The sequence below is a fragment of the Motacilla alba genome, chromosome 24 (genome assembly GCF_015832195.1).
Source record: "Motacilla alba alba isolate MOTALB_02 chromosome 24, Motacilla_alba_V1.0_pri, whole genome shotgun sequence".
Taxonomy (NCBI): domain Eukaryota; kingdom Metazoa; phylum Chordata; class Aves; order Passeriformes; family Motacillidae; genus Motacilla; species Motacilla alba.
Genome location: NC_052039.1, coordinates 7,329,563 through 7,354,938, shown reverse-complemented (window position 1 = coordinate 7,354,938; position 25,376 = coordinate 7,329,563). Strand labels below are relative to the sequence as shown.

Below are 25,376 nucleotides of genomic sequence, written 5' to 3'. Positions count from 1 at the left end.
AACATAACCCATAAACACAACTATTAAAAAACCCAAAAATTCACAATTACAAATTTCCCCAAACAACTACTATTCATAATAAAATTAAAAAACACAAAAAACCTATTTTCCTTATAAAGAAATCTCCGTAACATTAACAAAACCAACCTCTCTCTTTGTAATAAACTAAAATTTTAATTTTTGTTTCTTTACATTATCAGTAAAAAAAAATTATAAAGAAAAATATTCTACAAAATTTATTCTAAAAATTCTTATTACTCTTCCTTTTAATTACTATTAATAAATTTTTCTTTATACTTTTAAAATTTTATACATATTTTACCTTTCTCCTAATCCTATCTCACAATAAAAAATAAATACATTCATAATTAGCCAACATAAAACTCACCACATTCTTTGTTAACAAAAAAATTACAAAATCAACAAAATCTCAAATTAACAAACCAAAACCACAACCATATTTTTTGAACAAACATACCCCCTAAACTCCCAAGCATTTTTGGGCTGTAACCTCCCTTTTTTGGGAGGACCCCAACCAAACCCTCTCATACCCTACTCATCTTCTCCTCCACTGCAGGTATTTCTCTGATGTGCCAACCTAGAGGAAAGGAAACTCGATTTACCCCCACATATTTAAAAGTTTTGGCGTGTTACAGACACTTGCATGGGTATACACAGTTTGCCATCATTTGAGTGGTAGAATTCAGGGGAGACAGGGACAGGTTGGAGGGAAATTCACAGCACTACACCAAGTATGAAATCAGACTCAGGTTTTGATTTTCATGTGGTTTAATAAGTTAACAGATTCAGCCATTACACAGCAATAGAATTCTTCTTCAAGATTTACAAAGGTGCAAGAACTTCATTTAGTCATATGTAGTTTTATTTTCATTATTAGCTACACAGTACCAATTCCTTCCCACCTGAACAATGTGGGGTCAAATAATCCACCCAGACAGAAAGCATCAAAGTACAAAAGAGCACACACAAGGAGGGGTGTTAATTCAAATTCCGTGTGGTTATTTGGTCCAGTACCTTACAAAGCAAGGAAAGGTGATGTGGAGCAGGCAGTCGTGCCTGTAGAAGGAGCTGTGATATCACGAGCGCACCTTTACCGGAAGTTTGACCAATGCTGGGACTGTTACTCTTACCCTGAGACTCACGGTGACCTTGCAGTAGGGAAGGTGGGATGGAGAGAACAATGCAAAAAGACCACAAATGACAACCTTCCAAACACTCAAGCATCTCCACAGCTACTCAGAAATTACTTCTCTGTAGGTTTAGCAAACAATGACCCAAGAGAAGCTATAGCATTGCTCACTAAAGCCAAAAAGTGTAACAAAAACATTTGCCATACGCACAGTTCTAGTCTAAAAATAGCACTTGCCTGTGGTTTGAAGAAATTTTCATTACATTCCTCTTCATTGAACTTGCTCTCCACCTAAGTAGTCTCCCCTCGCTCTTCCCCATTTCAGTCAAGCTGCCTAAAACCCCACCCTCAACTGCATAAGGGTGCTTGCAGGGGCAGGAATTGGACTTGCTCGCTCAGGTCTCCCCCCGCAGAAGTCTGTGCAATAAATGGATATGAATGCCACAGAAGCTGGAACGGCCACTCTCCTGTCGCATCTATCAGCACTGTTGTCCTCAGTCCCTTTGCGCCATTACCAGTATAGGCATTTACAGAGTATGCTCTAATTATAAGCACGGGCAAATACACATCCATGCACCCAATTCCTCTGGCCTCAGACATCCATCATGCTAAGTCCTATTGCACCCTCAGAACACTGAGGTTTTGAGGTTCCGTTCATTTTTTCCTGTGTATGTTTTCCACTGATTCAAGAGGATATCTCTCATGGGCCAACACCGAGGGCTTTGTGGATGACAAGACTCCTCAACAGCCTTGCCTAAGCATAGGGGATTATTTATCCAGACAGAAATATACTTACAAGCATGGTTACAGCTTTCAGCTAGCATAAATCTATTTTCTCCAGAGAAGTAAAAATACACAGGTAAGTTCTAGTAAATATGATCAGCCAAAATAGGAAACTAACAAACAAAACCAACAAAACCCTCAAACAAACAAGAAACCCCCAACAAACCAAAAAACCCTCCAAGCAAACCAAAACAAACAAAACCCCAAAGTAATCTCAACAAAATGCCTACTTTGGCTTCATGTACAAGTCACTGTTCTGCTTGTGCAGCCAGTAGCAAAACACAGCATCTGGAAAGCAGGCCCTCATACGCAGGTTGAAGCCTCCATGCATTCAAGCCCACTGCTCCGCTGTTCCTCTTCCACCATATATTTGGTCAAGGACCAATTTCACGAGGTGCAAAAAGCGAGCCTACCCTGAGACAACAATCTGCCAACTGCAGATCACTCGAGCTTAAAAATTTTGATGGTGCCCTGTGCCATTCACGGGGTTGCTCTGTGGCCCCAAGCATTATGAAATGCCACAGAGCCCACAGCAGCACCAAGGCAAGGGCACAGGTATCTGGAAGAAGTTAAACAAGGAAAGTAGATTTCAAATAGCCTTTCTTCTGTCCTAAAGCCAGAAACACAAAATACATTAAATACAAAAGAGGTTTCTTAAAGCAGCCATTCTGTGGGGGGAAATTCTCAGAGACTTCATCTTTGCAGCTTTTGGAGAACACAACCCTGTGTGACCTTCTCTTTCTATCTGAGAAGATTAGAACAGACAAATTGTTTCTCACACCAATAAGCACACCTCCACCATGAGGCAAATTCATTACTACTATTCATGCCTTTGAGAAACCAGGAAGAGCCACCTGTGCTCGCATAGTCAGGATTAACAAAACCAGCACCTACTGCCTGGGGGATGAAAACATCTTTGTGGGCCAGTAAGAAAGCCTTGTTCAGATAAGAAGAGGAAAGATCAACACGTTTAATGAGGAGAGTATCAGAACCAAAAAATTTCCAACGCACACAGCAGACCCATACCCTGCTATCCCTCTGTTCCTCAAGCAGCCTTTTTAACAAACACCCTGAAAACAGGTCTGCCCTTAGAGAGAACATTCAAAAGATAAAAGGTTACAATACCACTCCTATGCTGTACAACTTTGAAAAGCAACAAAATGTCAGAAAATACATCTCCTCTAGGAAACACAAGCAGATGTAGGACCTAATATTTGGAGATGTGCTCTGCCAGCACTGGACAACATCCCTTTCCTTTGCAAGCAGTTGAACCAGATACTGATTTGCAGCACAATTTACTGCCAGTGGTAAAAAGCACTGCTAAAAATTCAAGGGAAGATAGGCCCCTACTGGCATGCTTCTCATGTACCATTCACTTTGCCAAACACAGTGCAGATGTCTTCCGCCACATCAAGTTCAAAATCAAAAACCATACCTCCACTGCAAGTCACTGACAGGCATAGCCTGGAGCAAACATACCAGGAACAAAACAGCAAAGCCACAGTCATATGACAGGAGCTGCCCATTTAACACAGCTAGAAAGGATCCCAAGGTCAGTGAGTAACTTGAGCTTCTGTTTTACTCCCTTTCCTATCACCTCCTCCTACAAGCCAGACCAATATATGCTGGTCAAGAATCTAGGTATGTGTTTGTCAGACAGAAACCTTGCCTTTTCTGCCTCCAGTCTACAGTGACAAGGACAACGCTGGCTAGCCCTCACAGTCCTTCTTGTGTACATGAGTCTCAGATCCCCAATTCCAAAGACCAGTGAACGGTGTTCACCTCCAGCCACTCCACACCAAGACAGCTCAAGCTCTCACAGTTTAAAGAAAAGAACACAGGACTATCAAATGAGATTCCTGGTAGGTCCTTGACTAACCCACAACTGAAAAGCCATAGGCTCTTCTGCTCAAACCAGCACTTCTAGTGCAAGGCTTCACCATCTCCTACCAGAGAAGTGGTGCTGTCTGGATTCAAATCAAGGTTTAGTACCTTGAGATGGTGTCCAAATGAATAAACAAAATCCAAAAATGGAACATAAAGTACTGTCATAGCTACAAGTCATAGAGGGGATGGTGCGAGAGAGAGTACCAAATTGAAACCAAACTCCAAGACTCTGAGAACAAGGGTGTGTCAGACCACACGTGACAGCACCGCACCAACCCAGCAAAAGAAGGCAATATGAAACCAGTGGCTGGATTGCTATAGGCAAGCTACAGATGGCCAAGTTCTAATGGCACTGTAGTGCAAACCAGTCACTCACATCAAGGAAAATTATTCTCAGCAAGAAACAGTGAGTTCTCTGACATCCGTAGTGCATGGAAGTGCAAACAAAGCCACAGTGCCATGCGGACAAGGACCAAAGAAAGGATAAAAGACATGACAGAGCTTGGGGACAACAAAGACTCCCAGACCAAAACAGATATAGAGGTTCCTGGTCAGCCAGCTGAACCAGTATGATTTTTCTGATTCATATATGCCCAATCACGTGAGGAATCAGCAGGAAAAACAGCCAAGAGTCCCTCCTGCTAGCACACGCAGGCACTTTCAGTTACAATCCTTGGAAACTCTGGCCTTCCCTACCTGTACAAATTCGCAAGAGACAGCCACCTGTAAATCCTTTTGCTGCAGCACACAAAACACATTCTGGTCCTTGAAAATGGCACACAGCAGCCGTATCAGCAAGTCAGGGTTTGTCCTTCCAACAAACACATTTTACCTGTGCCATCAAGAGAACTGCTTTTTCAGTTGGCAGCATCCTGTACAAGGAAGGGCAATAGACACCACCACGGGAGATAATCTGAAGGAAGAGCAGAACTAGAGAATCCAGTCAGGCCTGGGAAATAGCTCTTCTGTGAGGTTTTTCCTCCCCTCTGTCCCACCACCTTAACTCAACACAGGATAACAGGAGGTTTGTCTCAAACCAGGCATGTTGACAGGGCATGAGTGTTTCTCCAAAGAGCATTGTTATCTGCTATCTGAAGGGAACTTCTGGGGATATTATATATAAAATATGTATGGGCCAGGAAACCAGACAACTGTTTCTCTAGAAGGACAGTCTCCTCCTGCACAGGGATTTTATTTTCCCCTGCACACCTCTCCCTCTCTGCAAGCTCCTGCTGCAGAAATGTCCTCTGAACAAGGGGGACCATGTTTGCAAGAAGGAAACACCAAATACAATCCAGAAAGATTTCCTCTACTAAAGGAAACCCATCAGTGCCAATATGTAAACTCTTGCCTCTTTCTGCCCTGTGCCTTCAGGCTCCCCATTAGACTGCCCTTCACTATATTCTTTGCCTTATTCCTTGCCATCCATCCCCAGCATGGTGCCAGTCCTTTGCACAAGAACCATGACTGCACAAGACTGGACACTCGGCAAGTCTGGAAGACAGCCTGGCAGCCCTTTGGCAACATCCCCAAGAGTAAGGGATCTGCTTATACAATAGCTGGTGTGTGCATTCAGTACAGGCCCTTCCCTGTTCAAGAACACAGATGTGGAAGGAGCGTTGTGTCACGGGGCGGCTGCACAGGGTGGCAGAACCGACAGCATTGACCGGGCATTCTTGTGAGAGCTCAGGCGCACAAGCAATAATAGCGTTTAGATCATCAGTGACTGCGTCATTCTCTGTCACTAGAAGACCTGAATGAGGCTACATTCCACACTTCTCGGCACTGTAGCTAACCCAGTAGCTTCTTGATTTTAACTCTGAAGGTTGCCATTTGAGAGACCTGCCCCCCGTTTCCATGAGGCACCTGATGACACACACGGAGTCATTTCTGCAGTTCCTGGAACCCCCAGGGGGATTAGCATGCCACCTGGATTTTCTGGGAGAGCACAATTGGGTGCAACAAGCAGAGAAGGCTAAGCCAAGGCAGCCAAACCTAAGTCCCGAGTTTGCCACCTTCGCTCCCCAAACGGCATAAAGCACTGGGGGGTGTCTTCCCTCAGCCAAGGTTGGAAAGAACTGGACTGCAAGTCACAGATACCGTGGAGTGGGAAGACAAGAAACTAGAAAACGATCTCTGAGAAATCTTTCCAATGGGCTTCTCCCTCCTTCAGTTTTCACCAGCTGATGTGTTGTCACTACCTTTGGGTTTGGATTTAGACTTGAAGGAGAAGCGTTTGATGAGGCGGTGAGAGAAGCTACCAGTTTTCTTTCTGGTGGTGGAGTTGGCAGTGACATTGGACAAGTCATCGTGTGACTGGCTCAGGCCTGCTTCCTTCTGCTTGCTCCTTCTCCGGAAGATGAGCTTGGTACCGCTCCGAAGAAAGCTAACTGCAGAGACAGGAAGGAGACAGAAACCATGATAAGTGTCCCGCACTGGCAAGTTTCAGGGACGGTAACAGTAACACATCCAGCCATTCTCGGATATGCAGCAGTCCTCTTCCACACTGAGAGGCAGAAGTACACAGCAGGTCGGCTAATCCCAGCTTCCCAAGGCAAAGTCTCAGATCATGACAGACTGCAACAAACAGACCAACAAGCTGCCTCACTAAACATTCCGTCCCATCTCCCCTCTGCATAAATTTCCTTTTACGCAATATCCTCCTCTCAGTGGAAGCATACAGCATTTCAAATTACAACCAAGACTCATACGAATGGAAAACAAGTGAGATCATCTGAACCTGAAGACCCCGAGAGGAACATACAAGACGGAAAAGGCCTCTCAGATCAGCCTGTCTCAAGGGCACAGGGATTAACTTTGTCACCTAGTGCCTGGAACAACTGTCTGCATTTTCATAACGGGCCCAGTCTGGAGGCAAATCATGCCAATGGCTCCTTATGACTCCTACAAGCAGGAGAAGGTGGAGATGCCAATTGCTTTCAACCTCAAATGGATCAGAAAGACACATCCAAAACCTGCAGGCCATATAACACTACAATTGTATTTCCTACAGAGGGGGTTTGCTTTCCATTTTTCCTCTGTTCCCCACCCACCAGCTCTCTTGGGAATCTGGGTCACACACCCTTCTACCCATTGACATTCAAAAAAGGGGCCTCTGCAGCTCAAACCATACCTAGTTGTAACAGGGTACAACTCCCCAAAATTTGTCCCACTCTAATACTCTGAGTAATCAAGATTTTTATTTGCATTTCTTTACCTAAGTCGGTAGCAGGAAAATCCAAGGTGCACCTGACAAATGTGTGGAAAGGCCAGGACAGCGGCTAGGTTGGGGCAGCCCACTCCATCATTTAAAAGTGAGTTTGTGTGAACATCTTACATCACGACAGGTCAGAGGCACTAGCTGCTTTGATACTAATGGAGAAAGAAGGAGGGCAATCAAGGCCCATACAATCCACATTGCTGGGCGGCCTTCATGTCCACACCACAGGTGGCCAAATTCAGAGGATGAATCACTGAGTGGGAAGACAAGTGAACATGCGCCCAATCTGTGGACCTGGAGACCAGGGAGAGGAAAGGGGTTCTCTGTAATACACAGGCTGCACAAGGTTCTCATCTAAGAGAACACAGAAACTTGAAAGGCTACAGGAATCAGACACCTACAAATGAAGGCCTTTCAAGTCACTCCAGACAAAGGCAGACAAAGGCAGGCTCTGCCCGGCGCCATCAAAAGCACCTTTGCTGAAAGGTGGCTGCAGACCCCATGCTTGGGTGGGGAACCTGGATGTCACTTTGTCCTCATGTACAGCTAATGTTATGGGCTCATGTTAGCTACCCTACCTAACAGTTCATCCTTACCTTTGTGATCTTTCAAACTCCTTGTCTCAAGGGCTCCCGTGGAGCCAGTTTCAGACTCAACATCTTCCACGGATGGTCTTTCAGAGACATCTGATCGTGTTGTCTCATCAAGCTCCTGACTGTCCCTTTGATCCAATGGCAACACTTCCAGTGGCCGCGACAATTCAGTAACATTGTGCATCTGGTCAGCTGTGCTCTCTGCCTCAGAGTCCCCATACGCTGTGGCCCCCAGGGATGCAGCATAACCCAAAGAAAGTGCCATTTCGTCTTGAGCAATAGGTACCTGAAGGGGGGTTAGAGGGGCAGACAGACATGAAGACAGGATCAAAAGAATTGCATTCATCTGCCTACTTCTATCTACAGCTACATATGGGTGGCCCAGTTCAGATCATCGGCGCTAGATGGCACCAACGGACAATTGTCACTCTTTGGCTGAAATATACTGGAACGTGGCCGATTAGCAGGCATTCTGCTGCACATCCCTCACTCCCGCAGCAGAGTTCATGGTATATTCTCGACAAGGTTCAAAACCAGTTTTGGCAGCCACACCCCTTTCTGCAGCTGCCCGTTGTGAACTCCCACTGGCAGCTGCCCTGCAGACTGGCAAGGAACTTTTTAATGCTCACTGGGAAGCAGCTAAAGGTTTCTGATGAGCCAGTCATCCATGATGGAACCTTCCCACACCGGTCCCTACAGGACTGGTTAGTTTCACGCATGCACCCCTAGAAACAACCTCCCAGACTGGAAATGCAGCTCCTAACTACCAGAGACCTTGGACACTCCTGAGATGATCAGTGTACTACGTTTCGTTGGTGTCTTCTTGGTGGTCTTGTTATTCGTCTCAGTGAGCTGCCTGATTGCCGTCTCAGCCACCGGATCCAAGCCATTGGGCAAATGACTATCCCCTGAGCACAAGAAAAAATACCAATGCTTGGAGAAGCAACCTTCAGCAGAGGCAAAAGGTCGCTTGCTGACCGCAATGCTTGCAATAGGCAGCTTACACGCACACGAATGTAGTTTCCCCACCCAAAGTCTATGACAGACTTGTCCAAATAAACAAAATGAAGGAAGCTCTGTATAGGTAGCTCCTGGCTTTTTCAGGTACCTGAAAAGTTTTACTTCCCACCAGGCATATCATTAAAATACACCTCCCCTTCCCCCTGCCACTCAACAAAGACTTCCAAAGACTCCCAATAGTTTGCTTTGGCAGCAAACTGTCAAAATGGCTGCAGTGCTCTCTTCTAGACACAATCAGAGCCCCAAGTACAGGGTGACCAAAGTTGTTTGGGTCCAGATAGCCTGGAAAGTTCTTGTCAAGCAAGGAAACACTCATAATCACTGACTGGATAGTCAAAGGGGAATGTCTTTTACCTGCCCACACACCACCACCACCAGCCTTCTGCCCCCACCTTCACTCAGGCACTGGGACATTCTCTGAAGCAGAAAATGCAAGCAAGTTCAGGGAACCACACTCAGACTGCTACTTTCTATAACAGGCTAAGGAACACAGTTATTACAGTAAGAGCCTCAAATTTCCAAGCACTTACAGCTACTGCTGGGCAAGTGGCCATGAGGACAGCCGGTCTCCAAGAGCACTGTTGTCTTCTTTTCAGTCACTTCCACTTTGGAAGGCGACCTCGATGGTGAATCTTCACAGCAAAAGAGACACCACGATACCAGTAAATGGAGACAAAGCTTACACTACTATACTATCATATTGTGCCCCCCACACAAGCCCAAAAAGCCTCAAGCAAGCATTCGGAGAGCCTGCAAGGCAGCTCTCTAAGGTTTTGTGGCAACAAAGCAGTAAGAAGCCAACTGGGAAAAAAATCAGAATCACTGAATGGTTTGGGTTGGAAGGGACCTTAAAGACCACTTAATTCCAACCAGACTTCCATTAGACCAGGTTGCTCCAAGCCCCATTCAGCCTGCTCTTGAACACTTCCAGAGACGGGGCAGCTACAGCTTCCCTGGGCAACCTGTGCCAGTAACTCAGCACCCTCAGAGGGAAAAATTTTTTCCTAATGGCTGATATAAATCTACCCTCCTTCAACTTAAAGCCATTCCCCTTGCCTTATCACTGGATGCCCTTGTAAAAAAATCACTCTTCAGCCTTCCTGCAAGCCCTCCTTTAGGTACTGGAAGGCTGCTTGCTGTAATGTCTCCCCAGAGCCTTCTCCTCTCTGGCCTACACAGCTCCAAACTCTCTCAGCCTTTCTTCCCAGGGAGGCGTTCCAGGTATGTGACCAACTTTGTGGCCCTCCTCTGGACTCACTGCAACAGGTCCGTGTCTTTCATGTGTTGGGGGGGCCACAAGGCTGGACACAGTATTCAAAGGCTTCCTTTGATGCAGCCCAGGATATGGGTGCCTTTCTGGGCTGCAGTCCTGTGAAGCTGACGCACAGCAATACCTCATTCACATCATTTCCCAGCACCACCATTCACCAGGATGCCAGATCGCAAGCAGCAACAACCCCTAGTAAGCCAGGTCAGCATGCTTTTGGCTCCACAATCAGTATGTTCAGCATAACTTCTTTAGCAGTGAAGAAACTAGAGAAAGCATGACTGAACACTTAGCCTGACATCATGGAGAGATTATGTGGCAGCATTTGCATTAGACCTCCCACCACCAAAAGGGTGTGTGAAAGGCTCATCCCTCCCTCACCTCCCCCAGACAAAGAACTGCAATTCTCTACCCTAGGGCTACACAAGAGTTTCCAGCCAGCCACGACGATGCTAGGGGAACAGCATGGATGCCCGTGTTCTGACCCGCACACCAAAAGCAATACATTAAGCGTGAGCCTGCAATAACCAGGTGTGATGGCTAAACAGTTTTGCTACTGGCTTCATGAGCAGCCATGGGAATACTGCAGCTAAGTCTGTGCTGCCATAGGAGCACCTGTACAATACACCTGCTGCTGCGCAGCCTCACCCAGTTTGCAGTCTGCCTTGGGCCGGGACTGAATTGTGGTGACAGTAGTCACGATGGTGCCGTCGGGCATGATGGTCCGGTCCATCTCCACCTTCTTAGTGGGGGTGATGCTGGTTCGCAGAGATGTGGCATGTGGAGGAGCAGTCAGAGATGCAGGAGACTCCTGGAACAGCAGCTATAAACAGTAATGCACTGATCAGAGAGGCACTCTTCTTCGCAGATGGAAAGGCAGGCATGTTTGAGCAACAAAAGCTACGGGTCTGGGCAGGAGGCCCCCAGTACAGTATCAGTACAAGGAGCCATCCCCAGTACAGTATCAGTTCAACAGCGGGAGGCTCAGGGACCAAGGGTCAGGTGACATCCACCCCTCCATGGCACAAGGTTTGCTAGCCCTCTGTGCAAAGCTCAGGCCCAAACACGCAGGTCTCCAGCTAGAGGCTCACATTACGAGCTCTTCTGGAGCATGCATGTACGCAGAGCTTGTGGGGTCATGAGCTCACCTCCAACGTAATGGTAGCTTCAGCTGTCAGTGACTGTCCAGCTCCCGGGGTCAGTGAGCAGATCTGTCTCCCAGATGGCTGCTTGTCCAAAGAATCTATCAAAAGCGTGGCATATGCCAGCAGGACATCTGCAAGAAGGAAGAGCAAAAATTAAATACTTCACATGACCTCAGCACCTCAGACATGTCCAAGATAATCCCTGCTTTTGGGAAGCAGCACAATAGGCCAACACAGCAGATTGCCACAACTCCACTAACTCCTAGGTTCAAGAGGGAGAAGGGGCAAGCAATGCTCTTCCACTCCTCTTTAACAATTCAGGAATCAACTCCCTTAAAAAGGTGACTACTGTGTGGCCTCCATCAAAAATAGATGCTGTAGTTAGTCCCCAACTGAGTACAAAAGAACAGTTAATAGCCTTATACAAAGCTCTCCTAATACAGGAGGCAAAATCCTGCATGCTTCTCCCTGCTTCAGAATGCAGACAGGCAGGCCACAGGAACCGCCTGCTTGAAGGTCAGACCCAGACCATTTTGGCAAGAAGAGCGGAATGAGTTACTTCACGGAGTCACAGAAGCTCACATAAAGCTAAATATGAAAAATCCTTTGCAGAACTCATCACACGTTGCACCAACAGAGAACTACGATGAGCTTAAAGCACAGTGAGTCCCTTAGGCATTTTTGCCTCCCAGTCTTAAAACCCATCTTATGGATGTTCATACTCACTTCCCCCTCCGTCGCTGCTCCCCAGCACCTGTAGTTTCAGTTCTTTGCTTCTAGGTCCCAACTCCCTGTTGAAACCGAAGATGGGCTGGTGTTAGGCAATCTTTTTTTAAGTGACCAGGGAGCAAACAACCTCATTCCATATCTTCCCTCCCTCAAATCTCACATGCCTCATCACCCTCTCCAAAGTTTCAGTAGCATGCACTACCACGGAGGACATGACCAGAGCACCAAATGATACAAATGAGAACTCTGGTTTGCGTGCCCTGCAGAGCTGTGTAGGCTGACGGTGGAAGTTGAGAGGGCAATGCCTCTGGAAGGCTGTTTATGCTGCAGCCCTATTGCTGTGCCTACAATCAGCATTTCTACCCACCCAGTTAAAACACAGAGTGTCCACAGAAGCGAGAAATACGTATGCAAACTGGTGCCAAATGCCCGAATCAGCAGTTCGGCACAGGGGCAGCATAAACAGACATTGCCCTGTGGCACAGACTTCACCTCTGCACTGTGCGTACCACTTACTGCAGCATGGTAATGATACCCAGAGACCGTGCCGGTCCACCTACAGTGCGCCAGCCAGAAGGAGAGCAGACACTTACAGAAAGAACTCGTCATTCCACTCCATCTCTCCTGCAGCACCGACACTGCCACCTGTCATTGGCCTTGTCCACTTCTGCTGCGGGGGGCTGTCTAGCTCTGCCATGCAGCGTATGTCCCCAATTCCTGCAAGAGAGATGGAGGGCACATGTGCGCTCATCAACAAGAGGCAGCCGTTCGTCACACACACATCCCTCTTTTCCATTCAAACCCACCCAAAACATCCACTCGCTCCAATCTCATCACCTGCACACTTGCCCCTGTGGATCAGCAATGTTTTCATGCTTACCTCCCTTGCCCTGGCAGCCCAAGTTCAGCACTCGAAGATTCCGGAGCAACAACTTAGAACCCAGAGGGGCTGCTGCTACTCTGGACGGGGACTCTTGAGTCAACTTATTGCTGGGTACCTGAGGAATGACAAGAGCGAGACCGATACCTTTATCATTCACTCGCAAGCAGACAGCAGCAAGACGCATCGTCCTCGTATCTGTTAAGTAGCTCCTCACACCAACACAGGGGAATACCCGCAAAGCCATCAAGAGATGTTGCAGGTTTCCAAGGCTACTGACCTCCGGTGGGCCCTCATGTTATTTCAGATGGGAAGTTTAAGGCAGACAGAGAAGGAGACAGGCAAGAACAAGCTTGCTGGCTACCAGACAGTCAACTGACAATGACAAACCATGGGCCATTCCATGTCTGCAAAGGCTGCCTTGGAGAGAGCCTTGGTATTCAGAGCAAGGGCGACTGCCAAAATAGAGATGTACCTCAGGGAGTCCAGCTCTACAAGTACATGACCAACAATCAGCATTCAAGAAAAAAGGTGGAAGGAGTTGCCCTTGGGAGCAATTTCTAATTATCCCTACGCACTGCGTTGCAGTACCCAAACTCCTATGACCATGCAGGCCAGGATTCGGATGTCACTCAGAAGTGAAACTCAAGCCTTTGATTCCTGCCTGAGCCTCAGCCCTCAGAAGTGTCTTGGGGCCTGTGTTTGGGGCACAAGAATGACATGAGAAGAGTGACTTACTGCACTGGCTCCAGCAGTACAGGTCATCAAATTCACCACCATGGCTGGCTTCGTGCTGACAATGGTATCCTCGATCAGATCCTTTATAGTAGACAGATCTGCTCTCCCTTCATCCTTCTCTCCGTAAAGCAAGGGGAAATGCAGGAACGTCATTAAAAAATGAACACGTTTGAAGCTCCACCTGCCTCTCAAGCCTCTAATATGCTACACAGTCATTCTCCCAGTAATAACCTCCCAAATACTCTTCCCATATTCCATACTTGCCCTCCTCAGAGCTTAAAGCTTCTGAGTAGCAGCTGCAGGCAAATGCCAGCTTTCTAAATGAGACAAACTAAGCTTCTACTTCTGTAGTTTATCTGGTGTAAATTTTTACAATACAGATTTTATAGTTTGTCACATGCTCATCACCTCAGGAGATGGTGCCACCACACTTTTGGGAAAACAGCCAAATTCCTATAACTACTCAGGATAAAGTAACAAAGGTGTCAATAAAACAACAAGTCAACCAACCTATTTGGATCATGGAAGTGCAAGCACACCCACATTCTGTTCATTAAACCTCTAATGCAGGGATTTCCCACATTAATCTCTTAAATCTTAATTAATCCCTTCAAAAAAAAAAAAAAAAAACCAATCAAACTTAAACAACACAACAACAGCAAACATCACCTCACACAAAGAAAGAGCAGCAACCCAGCTCGTTTTGCAGCTCTACGTCTGACAACAGCAGGAGGAACCAACATAGACTGAAAGCCTTCAACAGATACTGGTGCCACTTCAGCCTTCTTGAGGATGCTGCTTTGACACAGTTGAGCTAGTACTGATTCCAGGATGAAAGAATCCTCTCCACTGCCCTGAAGGGCCATGGCAGTGAGCTACCAACCCTTCCCCTCCACAGCAGCCCGCCTTCTAGCTGTTTCTGCTTCTTCCTCCCTTCCTCCACTCACAGTCAGCCTCCCATTGTTAGCCACTCACCTCAGGAAGCCCAAGTCGTGGAAGAACAAAAAGGTCCAAGTCTGGTCTGTCTCTGAATGCCCATGACACCAGGAGACCCTCATTCTGTATCTCCTCCAAGTGGATCTCCACCTGGCCCAGAACAAATATCCATAGTCGGAAACAGTTTCTGCTTACATTAGGTGATTTTTGCCCCATTCCAAATTCAGCAATTGAAAGACCCTCACACCAGCACAACAGTTAAAAACAGAACATAGGAACACAAGTGCTCCCAGGCCTACAGGATGAAGCAGCTGCAGAAGCTCCATAGCGAGATCTGGCTTCCTCACTGTGGTTGGATGCCCAGGCACCACCAGAGGGAAAAATTATCAATTTTTTTCTTTTACTGAAGAAAAAGCCTGCAGGGTACAATCCAAAAGTGCCAAACTGGGCACCAACACATAGGATATTTACTGAGCTACATAACTTAGGCATTGCCAAATGTAAGCACAACCATTTATAAGTTAGCAATGCATCTCTAGGAGATGATCCTCAGGTTGAAGACCCACCTGGGTCACCAACAGTCTGCAACAACAAACCAGAATATACACCATCCTGTAGTTTAGCTGAAGTTAAGAATTTGCACACCCATGTGCCCATAAAAGCATCATTAATGTGACTGACAGAGGCAGAAGCACACACAAACGGAACTGAACTGACCCGAGAGCTCTACTAAAAACTGGGTAATAGAATTCAGTATAGTTCTCAATTGCCAGGTTGATATTTACTGACAATACAGAAGGTCATCGGACAAAAGCAAAAGCAACATATATGAGACACAGTGGCCACGTAAGTAACCAACAAGAGGTGCCAGAATAGACAGGGCACAGGGCACAATTGGGAACACAGTACTTGAAGTATTCCAAAACACAGGTAGGCAAGTGGTAATCCAACCTGCATTTCATAAAGCAGCAGCAGCTAGACATCAATTAGAATACTACATGCAACTCCTTACACGAACAATCAACCCAAAACTTCACCAGGTACAGACAAGGAGACCTAGAAAATGCCAGTGAGTAGGGGAGCAATTGGATGAGATGTGAAAAAGGGGACCTTTCAGAAATGAAAAACTGCAGTTGCTGCCCATAACTAGACTGGCAGCAGGCACACTACATGCTAAAGAGACAGAGGAGCTCTCTGGAATGCTGGATCTCTGGAGGAAATGACCACAGAACGGAGATACAAAATCAAACTGGAATGACCTGATAAAAGTAGTCTGAAAATTGTAATAAAGCTTCTGAGAGCAAAAGGGTTCCAGAACAAGCTTCAAACTGTCTGCAACAGCATGGGATTGCCTTCTGCTACCACTGAGTTACTTCCAATTTTGCCACGTCTATTTGGTTTTTTTTGGTTGTTTTTTTTTTTGGTGCACATATGAGCACACTACCTCCAAGCAAGATACAATCTCCAGCGTCATGTCCTTCATCATGATGGAAACAAAACCACATTCCAAAGAATCAAATCCAGCCAGAAAGTAGCTATGGAGTTACCACCCATTGTGATTTCAGAGCTTCTTTGCTGGAATAAGCATCTCCGATATCCAACACACAGAAAAAGCTGCATTGTGCTCTTGTGAACGTAATGAAGGGAACTGACAAGCAAACTACTCCTCACCATAAATTTCTTTTTCTCACCCACTACCAGGACACCATACTTTTACATAGTCACAGGACATACCTTTCCCCTTCCACTATGCCATGAGGGGAATTGAATTCTCTGGATTTCTCACTTCTTAAATACCCACTTGAAAGCAGTATATAGACTGCTGCCAGGTCTCAAAACTCTCTGGAATTTCTTATAGCTATGTTTCATAGCCAAAATCTGCATATGAAGATTCAGAAAACAAGACTCAGCATCCAGAAGGGGAATATTCGCTACCTCACCAAATGTTATTGACAGCACACCGCTTCTTCCAGCCCAACAAGGCCTTTATTTGCACTTTGAATCAGGTCCTCCTTCCTCGATCAGTGTGGGACTAGAGAGAGGAGTAAAAGGTCAATGTTTAACTTCTTGTAATCCTTACCTGAGCCTGCAGCACAGACAAAGTGACATGATACGTGTCCACAGAAATAGCAACTGGGGACTGCTGAGTAACAGAGACAGGGAATTTCACAGCTTCAGCTGACAGACAGTAGCACAGCACCTAAAAAGAAAAGGAAAAGATGAGTTTATATCCCGGCAAGAGGCAGCTGTGTTATTCTCACCAAGTTCCGAGCTGCAAACCTGCCACTTCAGACTCTGTGCTGTGACAAGAGCTCTCCTCTGCTCTCCACAGTAGAACCCTGATGTTTGGGTTAGCCTTCACACACCCCGGCTCCACCAACATATCCTCCCTCACAGAGCTCACCAATGCACAGCTCCACAGCCTCCAAACAGGAGACAGGCCTCCAAACTCCTCCAAAGAGACCTCACCCAAAACCTCCCTGGTTCCACCATCTCCATCAAAAAGGTCTCAGCAGTCTCTGTAGAACACACCATCACACCAAACTGTACAGTTTAGAACAGCAAAGCCTTACCATGCTGTGGTCTGACTGTCCCTTGCATGTCACACAACTTATATTGGCAGCTTGTGGTAACTGAGGACCCTCTTCAAATGTGATCTGCACTGAACTCTGCAAAGAGAAAACTCTGTTAGTTCCCAGTAGTCAGAGCCACCCTGATAGTTCCAAAGAGGATGAATGATGCAGAGTCCCAGAGACACTCCAGCCAGTTTTCACAAACCCAGTCAGCACCCAGAACTATTGCACACTGTCCACCTCGACTTGTCTGTGTACAGAGAAAGGAAACAAGGTGTCCAGTTAAAGGTTGAATTCACAGATACTAGCACCTCCAGGAAAGTCCAAATCTCATCCAGAATCTCACATAAGACAAAGTTCTCCAGGACAACTCCCAGACCCCACTTCAGAAAGCAGCTTTTAGAGCCAGAAACTCACTGAGGCAATGCTGCTTTCTGAGCAGACGTGCTCCAGACAAGGAGCGGCTGCAGCAGAAACTGAAGTGCAGCCTTCCAGAGGCCTCCGTGCCAATTCAGCCGCCAGCTAATCTTCCCTTTACGGGAGTCCTAAATTCTGGAATTTATACATTCAGGTCATTTTGTGATAATCTGAGTAATTCAACACATGACAGAAAAGCACAGCATATCAGATATGGGAAACTGGCGACACTTTTGACTATTGCATTGTAATGCGAGGGGCATGGAAGCAGAGGGTGAGTTTCTACAGGGGAAGCGGGGGAGCACTACGCCCAGTGGGGGAAGGCACTGCACATCGAATCCAGCCTAGAATTTGTCACTCTGTCAAAAACGGAGATACTTTTCCTATCCTGCTGGAAAACTCAAACACAAGTTTGCATCGTGTTCTTCACGACTTTAACTGCTTTTTATTCAAATATGTCAGCTTCCTGCTAATCTTTTTTAGCACCTGATTTTCCTATACAACTGAACAAAAAGGCAACCCTTTCCCACTCACATGACAGGAAAAAAAAAAGGATATTGCAATAGACTTTGGACTGCTTTGGAACACAGTTTCTGTGGTCATTAAGTTCCTACCTTGCAGGCAACACAAGCTATAATGGAATTATTTCCATATGGAATCATCAAGACATACTCTCCTTCACGAACTTCAAAACTGCAGATAATACAATGGCAATACTGGGAGATTAAAGAAAATAAATACTAGAAAATTTCGAAGAGATTGCCGTGGAAACATCAGAGTGACTACAGTATTGCCCCAACCTGCGTTAAACGACGCGTGGTAACGCACTCCGCCCTTTCCGTGCTCGCACACCGCAGCGTGCTCCCACGCAGGCCAAACTCAGCCGTCCGCAAGGTGCCTGACGGCTCCTCCAGCCGGAGCGCCGTGCGGGGAAGGGCCGTCCCGGCACCCGCGAACAAAGAGCAGGCGGGTCGGCCCGCCTCACCTCGCCGCCGCTCCCCGCGCTCCCCCGCTCGTGCCCTGCCGTACCCCGTGCCGGCGCGCCTGGCTGTTGAGAGCTCGCACCCAAGCTCGCTGCCACTGCTCCCGTAGGGACCTGAGGGCGAGAAGGGCCGCGAGCAGCGCCCGGGCCCCGGCCTCCTCCCCCGCCGCTCCGCGACGCCGTAGTGCTCGCAGGGCCGTGGGCCGCCAGTACTGCAGCAGCCAGGCCGCCACGGTAAGCAGCGAGGCGGCGAAGAGCAGCACCAGCGCGGCCCAGCCCAGGTCTGGCCCCATGGCACAGAGCGCGGGGCTCACGGCGGCGCGGCGGGCATGGCGGGCGGGCCGCGGCGCTACCCCGCTCGCGGCACCGGGCGCACGTGGCCCCGCCGCAGCCCCGCGGCACCGCACGCGCCCCCGCCGCCGCCTCCGTCCTTCCGGCGCGGCGGAGCGCGCGCGCCCCCCGCGGCCCGGCGGCGCCGCCCGCTGCTCCGCCCCGGGCCTGCGGGCAGGCTGCGGCACCCGCTCCGAACGGCCCGGAAAGCTCACGGCCGCTGCCGCGAGCCTTCTCTTCTGGGGGACTGAACTAGGAGCACAGCCGCGATCTGAAAGCCCAAGTCCTCACCGGCTTTCCGACTTTCGATTAGCGACGCTTTTCTCCCTCACGTCCTGCTCTTTTCTGCTTGGAATCACTAGCCCGTTCCCACCAGGCACACCGGACACAGCAGCAACGCAGAACCTTTCCGTCCGTCTGCTCGCGATTGTGCCACTCTCGCCGTGGAGGGCAAGTAACACGACTTTTGATCACCTCCCGACAGTCACAACCCAAAGTAGCAGCGGCCTCTGGCCAGGCATGCTCCCCTGCACCTCTGTGCTGTGCTTTCCTCCCCGGCAGTACCATGTGCTCGCCTCAAAGCTGATTTGAAGTTTACAAAATCACTTTTCCATATGTGCAATAGACAGCAGAGCAGAGGTGGCCTCTCAACACAGCAGCGCCTCCTTAGGTAGCCATAAAGCCATCAGAAAAATCAGATAAAGTCATCAGAAACCATTTCAGGTTGCCATACAGGTGCAGGGCACGTAAAAGTTCTCCTTACTGCTACCGAACTTTCCGCTGCGTCTCCCCCTCTGCTCATCGACTCAAACCTGAATGAAGAGAAGAGTGAATGGATATTGAGCCTATCCTGCCTTTCTCTCCCCACCCCCCAAAAATGCCCCGAGGGCCCAACAGCAGTTACAGATTCCCTGACAATCAAATATCTCCAGTAAGGTATTTTACTGAATTTTCCCGACATCTGAGGAAACACGTGAGGAAACGAACGCAACGGCCGCTCACTTTTCCGATCTCGCGCACTCTGCAGCCCGGTAACATGGCTCGCCACCCCGCCGGTCGGCGGTGCCTGCGCCGGCCGGGCTCCCCGCAGCCGGGCGAAGGGCGGTTCCGGCGGGGAGGAAGGCGGAGCCGAGGCTCCTTCCGCGCGCCCGGCTGCCCGCCCTCCGCTGGGGCTCGCTCGCTCCCCGCGCGGGAGGAAGTGACGTATGTGAAAGGGGAGGGGGGCACGGTGGCCATGGTGGTTGTGGGCAGTGCGGGGCGGAGTCCGTGGCTGGGCCGTCCCCGGGCGAGAGTTGCTCCCGGCGCACAGTTTCGGAGGAACCCTGAGGAGGAGGAGAAGCACCGCGAACAGGCCCCTCCATACGCCCTCAGCGCGGCTGAAACCGCTACCGATCCCGGCCGTCGTGCGAGCAGAGTTCCGTGCCGGCAGGAAGCTCATGCCAGGGCCAAAGATGGCGCCCTCGTCCCCGCTAGGCCGCGAGGGCCCCGCGCATCCGGCGCCGCCGCGTAACGCCCGACCGGGAAGGCGGAGGGCGGTGCCCCCGCCCGGCCTCGCTCCACGCCCTTGGCAGGGGCAGCGCCCGCCGCGGCCATGGCGGCCTGGCCCGCCGTGCCCCTCCTCATCAACCTCGGCGGGTCGGTGCTGGGCTTCGCGGCCACGCTCACGCTGATTCCGGCCTTCACGGACCACTTCCTCGCCGCACGGCTGTTCGGGGTGGACCTCAACAAGACCTCAAGGCGGCCCGTGTGAGTAGCGCTGCCCTAGGGAGCTGCCCCGCGGGGCCGGCCCAGGCACGGCTGACTCCCCCCGCTCTACCTTCCAGCCCCGAAGCACAGGGCGTGATCAGCGGTTCCGTTTTCCTGATCATCCTCTTCTGCTTCATCCCCGTGCCCTTCCTGAGATGTTTTGTGGAGGAGCAGTGCGCGGCCTTTCCTCACGACGAGGTGAGGCTCGTCTAGTGCTGCAAGCGTGGCAGGCAGGGGCGCACGGAGTGGCCACCGGTGACCGGGGTCCTGTTCTCTGTCCTGCAGTTCGTGGAGCTCATCGGTTCGCTCCTTGCCATCTGCTGCATGATTTTCCTGGGCTTTGCAGATGATGTTTTGAACCTACGCTGGCGCCACAAATTACTTCTTCCTACCATGGCTTCCCTCCCACTGCTCATGGTTTACTTCACCAACTTTGGGAACACGACCATTGTGGTGCCTAAGCCCTTCCAGGTGCTGCTGGGCATGCACATGGACCTGGGTAAGTTATGAATCACCAGAAGCCATCATCCATGTGGCAAGCAATCAGTGGGAGGGATCACATGAAGCACTTCATGCTGCAGAGGGAGCGGACTAAGGATTTGCTTAAGTAACCAGTAAGAGAGTAGCAGTCCACCAACTAAACATTAGGCTGGAAAGAACATCCAGAAACCCAGCATGCATTCAGCTGTGCAACGACAGACAGCAATCATTTTCCCATGATCCTCGCAATACAGCTGAGTACTGGGGCACACAGCACATGGCTGATAGCACCAGGACCTTAGAAAGACAGAAACAGCACTACAGCTGGCCACCATATCACAGCAGTTTGCTACAGTCATAGTACGTGCAGACATGACAGCCAGCTCATAAGAGAGGAAGCAATCTTATTTGTAAGTTACCACCATCAAAACTCACTGAAATTGTTAGGTAATAGGTTGTTGTATTAAGCAAGAAGTGAGAGCTTCAGTGAATTGGTCTAGGGCCTGCTTTGCCTCCACATACTGAAGCATTTGCTTGCTCTGCAGGTATCCTCTACTATGTGTACATGGGTATGCTAGCAGTGTTCTGCACTAATGCCATCAACATTCTTGCTGGAATTAATGGAATTGAAGCAGGACAGTCGCTGGTGATAGCTGCTTCCATTATCATATTCAATATTGTAGAGCTAAACGGTAAGGAAAATAACAAACATTTGTGGGCACAAAAAGCAAAGGGAGATTGAATTCTAGATTTCAGTAGCTGGTATTACTAAAAATGAACCAGTCTTGTCTTATCACAAACACATGTTTTTCTTTTTTCTATAGGGGATTATCGAGATGATCACATTTTTTCTCTCTACTTCATGATTCCCTTTTTTTTTACCACGCTGGGCCTATTTTACCACAACTGGTAAGAGGATAGACATTCAGAATTTGTTTGGAAGCATCCTTTCCCTCTAGTTTCTCCCTTTTTGAACGACCAAAACCACTTAACCACGTGCAGGTGTGGAGCACTGGAGTGTAGAGAGGCTTCTTGCCAGAATCAAGAACAAAAAGCATGGATGGAGTAGTAGCTTTTCTTTGTATTAAAACAATTGTGGTCACACCAGCTCACCCAAACATGCAGAATACACTGTCTCTTGTGCCTCACTGGCTGTCTTTTCATACAATATTCTCCACAAGTCAGGTGGCGGGTCCCAGTCCTGCAGTTCTTAGAGTAAATACCTACAATTGTTTTTACTGCGTAGCTCTGCTGCAGATCTCCATTGGCACATATAAATAGTCATTTTTGTGGCAATAGCAGTCATGTCAGACCTTTGCTTTTCTGCTCTATGGATTGCAGGTACCCATCTCGAGTGTTTGTTGGGGATACCTTCTGCTACTTTGCTGGCATGACCTTTGCTGTGGTGGGGATCTTGGGACACTTCAGCAAAACAATGCTGCTTTTTTTCATCCCGCAAGTACTCAACTTCCTCTATTCATTGCCTCAACTCTTCCACGTCATTCCTTGTCCCCGTCACCGGCTACCGAGGTAATGTACCAAGTGACATATAGTGGTACTACAGGTTGTGACTTTTACCTCCAACACCAGCTGAGAAAGGTGGTGGAAGGTGCTCTTTTTAAAAGCCATCAAAGTATGTTTTCTCTTTAAAAGACAGCAGCTCACTCTGCCAGCTACAGTCAGATCATACAGTAGAGGTTTCTCAAAAAAGTGCACTTTTCTGACCAGCCCACCCCTCAGATACAGAATGATTTTTTACAAGGTTAGAACATGATGATTCTAACCTACAAGATCAAGAGAAATTAATACAGGCTGCTTTTAATTCTGCAGCAGTGGGATCTGCTAAGATTTCATAGTAGCAAGCATTCTGTAGCACTATGCCACATTAGCAGTTCTCTCTGCAGATGTTAGATTCTTCTGATTTATTCTTTAAACTACACAGTATATATTTCACATTGGAGGTGCAATGGGAAGGAGTCTTCTCTGCCCCACTTGAGGGGCTAGATACCAGCAGCTGTTTTTAAGTGCATCAGGTTATTCCTGTTTCTTCCACCACTGGATTTCTTTCTCAGCTATGGATCTAAGTCTGCTTACAAAGTGATCTCTATCTCCTTGTTGCATCTGGACTAAATTTTAAATGTTTCTTTTAGGCTTAATCCTAGTACAGGGAAGTTGGAGATGAGCTACACCAAATTCAAAACTAAGAGCCTCTCTGCCCTGGGAACAAGTATTCTGCAGGTAATTTGTGGAAAACATTAAAAATTCATATGCACTTTTGCATCAGATGAGGCAGTCATCAAGTGCAAGAGAAACAGGCTGGGAGAAAATGCAGAACTTCAGGGTTCAGCAGTTACTGCCTGGCTCACATCTAGAAGAAAGTCTGTTACCATCCCTCACAGTCACTCGCTTGTGTTAAAAATCAATCTTTCAGAATAACCACACGTAGAAGTGTGCCAGGACCATCATAAGTCTGTCCTGTCTTTTCAGTAAGAGCACAACCAGGATCTCAGGGCTGGTGCAGCAAAAAGGTTCTTGAGCAAGATTAGCCAGTGAATGCCAAACATACCTGGTAAAATAGCATCCAATATTTCTTTCCTCAGGTAGTCAAGATCTTGCACGTAGTAGATGTGAGGAATGGAACAGATGAAGATGGCGAATACACTGAATGCAGTAATATGACACTTATTAATTTTGTCATAAAGCTGATCGGACCCACCCACGAGCGAAATCTCACTCTTCTATTGCTACTCATTCAGGTCAGACAAAGGGTTCCTCCAGTAGAAAGATTTACTCTGCAGTAGAAACAGATCCAAGTCAGTCTCAAAATCTTTAAGGGGAAAGGGGAAAGTAAAATATCATGCTCTTCACACAAGGTGCAGTTGGGCTGTGGAGCCTGGGGAGAATAAGAGGCTTACACGCCTCAAGGAGGAAAGAAATCCACACACACCTCCCTGTTCACTGAGAGCGTATTAAAAAGTCAGAAGGTTAGCTTAAGAAGATTCCCAAGGCACGAGTCATTGGTTGCACTGAGCACAGCAGAGTGCCTTGTCACTGTGACTCAAGACAGCCTTTTAGTATGTTCCTGTTTCTCAGTAATAACCAAATAACGGTCTCAGAGTTGTCGCCGGCAAGCGGACATGCACAAGCAGGGCATGTGGCTCAGCAGTCTCTCAGTCTGAGGGGCATGCAGGAGCATTTTGTGGCCACTTGGAGCATAAGAATATGCTTCACGGATCCTGCCACTACCTCTATTCAGCATGTGAATTCTCGAGCATAGTGTAGTAAAAACACCGCTTTTGGAAAGGCCATTGCATTGGATAACATCCCACAATAAAATCCTTCTTTTCATCTTCAGATCTAAGATAAGGGATTCTTACTAAGAAACAGACACTTAGCCAGATTCTGATTTGAGAGGAAGAACTTGCAGCGAAAGCCTGTTGAGGGCTCAGGCAGATGACATCAGGGATGAGAGAAGACAGGAAGTACATAGCACTTATTTTGATCCCAGTCACAGCAGAGAAGTCCTGACAGCACTTTATTGTAAGGATGCTGAATTTCAGCTTTGACATAAGGTATTTTCCATTACAAACCATGGGGTTTATGTTAAAATACAGGCTCCTTAAGGGGGAAGGAGTTGTTCCCAAACTTTTATCTCATGCATGTGTTCTTAGAATGTGACTGTGTGCAGGCACATGGAGAAATCTCACACTGATATCTAAAATCATCAGAGAAAGAAACAATGACGTTGGATAGACTTCTGCCATTTATCTTCCTATACCTAAAAAAAAAGTAGCCTTTTAGTTGCTGTTTTATGAAATGAGGCATGCTGGAAAGCTTAGCAAATCCATTTGGAAAGGAGGAATCTGACAGCCTGTAAACCATTTGACAGTATAATGTTATGTGTCTGATTTTTACCTAGGTCCTCGGCAGCATGATTGCATTTTCGATCCGGTACCAACTAGTGCGCTTGTTTTATGACGTCTGACTGGACTGTCGGGAGCGAGAGAAAGAGTTCTACCTGCCAGTCCATTTTCTCCAGTTGCTTGACCAAATGATTCAACTGATGTTGCTCCCACCCTCTGGGAACCTCAGAATACCTGTCAAAACGCAAGCAACTGCTTTGCGTGGGCTAGTTTTGAACCAGGATGTTCTTTGTGCACCAAAGGCTTTTGTCCAATTCTGTGATAGAAAAGATTCACTGCTACTTGGATATCATTGTTACTAGGAATACCTTTTAGAGGGGAAGCAAATGACAGTACTTGGGGAAATTGGGAAAGATGGAATCTCTATACATCTAACAGAGACATTACTGTTCACCAAGAGAGAAAACAGCAACTTTAATTTCTGTGAGCAGAATAAGTAAACCAGACTCCATTCCTGGCTTCTCCAATCCTGTTTTTGGTCCATGGACATAGAATGACACGTTACAACCCATACTCAAAACTCAGAGTGCTCCAAGAATAAAATAATTCATGGTACCCTTTTCCCCTGCAGTGCTTT

General features: G+C 47.8%; 2 protein-coding genes across 8 annotated transcripts; one reads left to right on the top strand and one right to left on the bottom strand.

The window, feature by feature from the left end:
* Positions 1 to 309: 309 nt before the first annotated feature.
* C2CD2L (C2CD2 like) lies at positions 310 to 20,048 on the bottom strand. Of its 6 annotated transcripts, none has more exons than XM_038161238.1 (15): positions 19,653 to 20,048; positions 19,414 to 19,462; positions 16,922 to 17,017; positions 16,429 to 16,548; positions 14,388 to 14,498; positions 13,413 to 13,529; positions 12,675 to 12,792; positions 12,388 to 12,511; positions 11,792 to 11,856; positions 11,069 to 11,196; positions 10,569 to 10,743; positions 9,184 to 9,285; positions 8,408 to 8,541; positions 7,637 to 7,919; positions 310 to 6,210 (listed from the first exon to the last, which is right to left on the bottom strand). In XM_038161238.1, the coding sequence occupies exons 1-15, from the start codon at positions 20,009 to 20,011 to the stop codon at positions 5,990 to 5,992; spliced, it is 2,202 nt and encodes a 733-aa protein (XP_038017166.1). In that variant the 5' UTR covers positions 20,012 to 20,048; the 3' UTR covers positions 310 to 5,989. The 6 variants fall into 6 exon arrangements, with proteins under 6 accessions (XP_038017166.1, XP_038017168.1, XP_038017171.1 ...); XM_038161240.1 differs by having other exon boundaries at positions 13,413 to 13,526; XM_038161244.1 differs by having other exon boundaries at positions 312 to 6,210; positions 18,942 to 19,462; positions 19,653 to 19,752.
* A 38-nt stretch (positions 20,049 to 20,086) lies between these two features.
* DPAGT1 (dolichyl-phosphate N-acetylglucosaminephosphotransferase 1) lies at positions 20,087 to 25,354 on the top strand. Of its 2 annotated transcripts, XM_038161247.1 has the most exons (9): positions 20,087 to 20,396; positions 20,474 to 20,594; positions 20,682 to 20,895; positions 21,422 to 21,568; positions 21,701 to 21,785; positions 22,218 to 22,406; positions 23,027 to 23,114; positions 23,477 to 23,632; positions 24,796 to 25,354. In XM_038161247.1, exons 1-9 carry the CDS (start codon positions 20,242 to 20,244, stop codon positions 24,859 to 24,861), a joined length of 1,221 nt encoding a protein of 406 aa, XP_038017175.1. In that variant the 5' UTR covers positions 20,087 to 20,241; the 3' UTR covers positions 24,862 to 25,354. The 2 variants fall into 2 exon arrangements, with proteins under 2 accessions (XP_038017175.1, XP_038017176.1); XM_038161248.1 differs by lacking the exon at positions 23,477 to 23,632.
* The last annotated feature ends 22 nt before the right edge of the window (positions 25,355 to 25,376 follow it).

Excerpts from the sequence above, each read along its gene's own strand:
- C2CD2L (XM_038161238.1), bottom strand. The coding sequence starts at position 20,011 with ATGGAGGGGCCTGTTCGCGGTGCTTCTCCTCCTCCTCAGGGTTCCTCC. Across the intron at positions 17,018-19,413 it reads CAGCGGAAAGTTCGGTAGCA|AGTTCAGTGCAGATCACATT; the intron begins GTAAGGAGAACT and ends TTCTCTTTGCAG. Across the intron at positions 11,197-11,791 it reads GAGCAGCGACGGAGGGGGAA|ATGTCCTGCTGGCATATGCC; the intron begins GTGAGTATGAAC and ends TCCTTCTTGCAG.
- DPAGT1 (XM_038161247.1), top strand. The coding sequence starts at position 20,242 with ATGGCGGCCTGGCCCGCCGTGCCCCTCCTCATCAACCTCGGCGGGTCG. Across the intron at positions 21,786-22,217 it reads GGCCTATTTTACCACAACTG|GTACCCATCTCGAGTGTTTG; the intron begins GTAAGAGGATAG and ends TATGGATTGCAG. Across the intron at positions 22,407-23,026 it reads CCCCGTCACCGGCTACCGAG|GCTTAATCCTAGTACAGGGA; the intron begins GTAATGTACCAA and ends TGTTTCTTTTAG.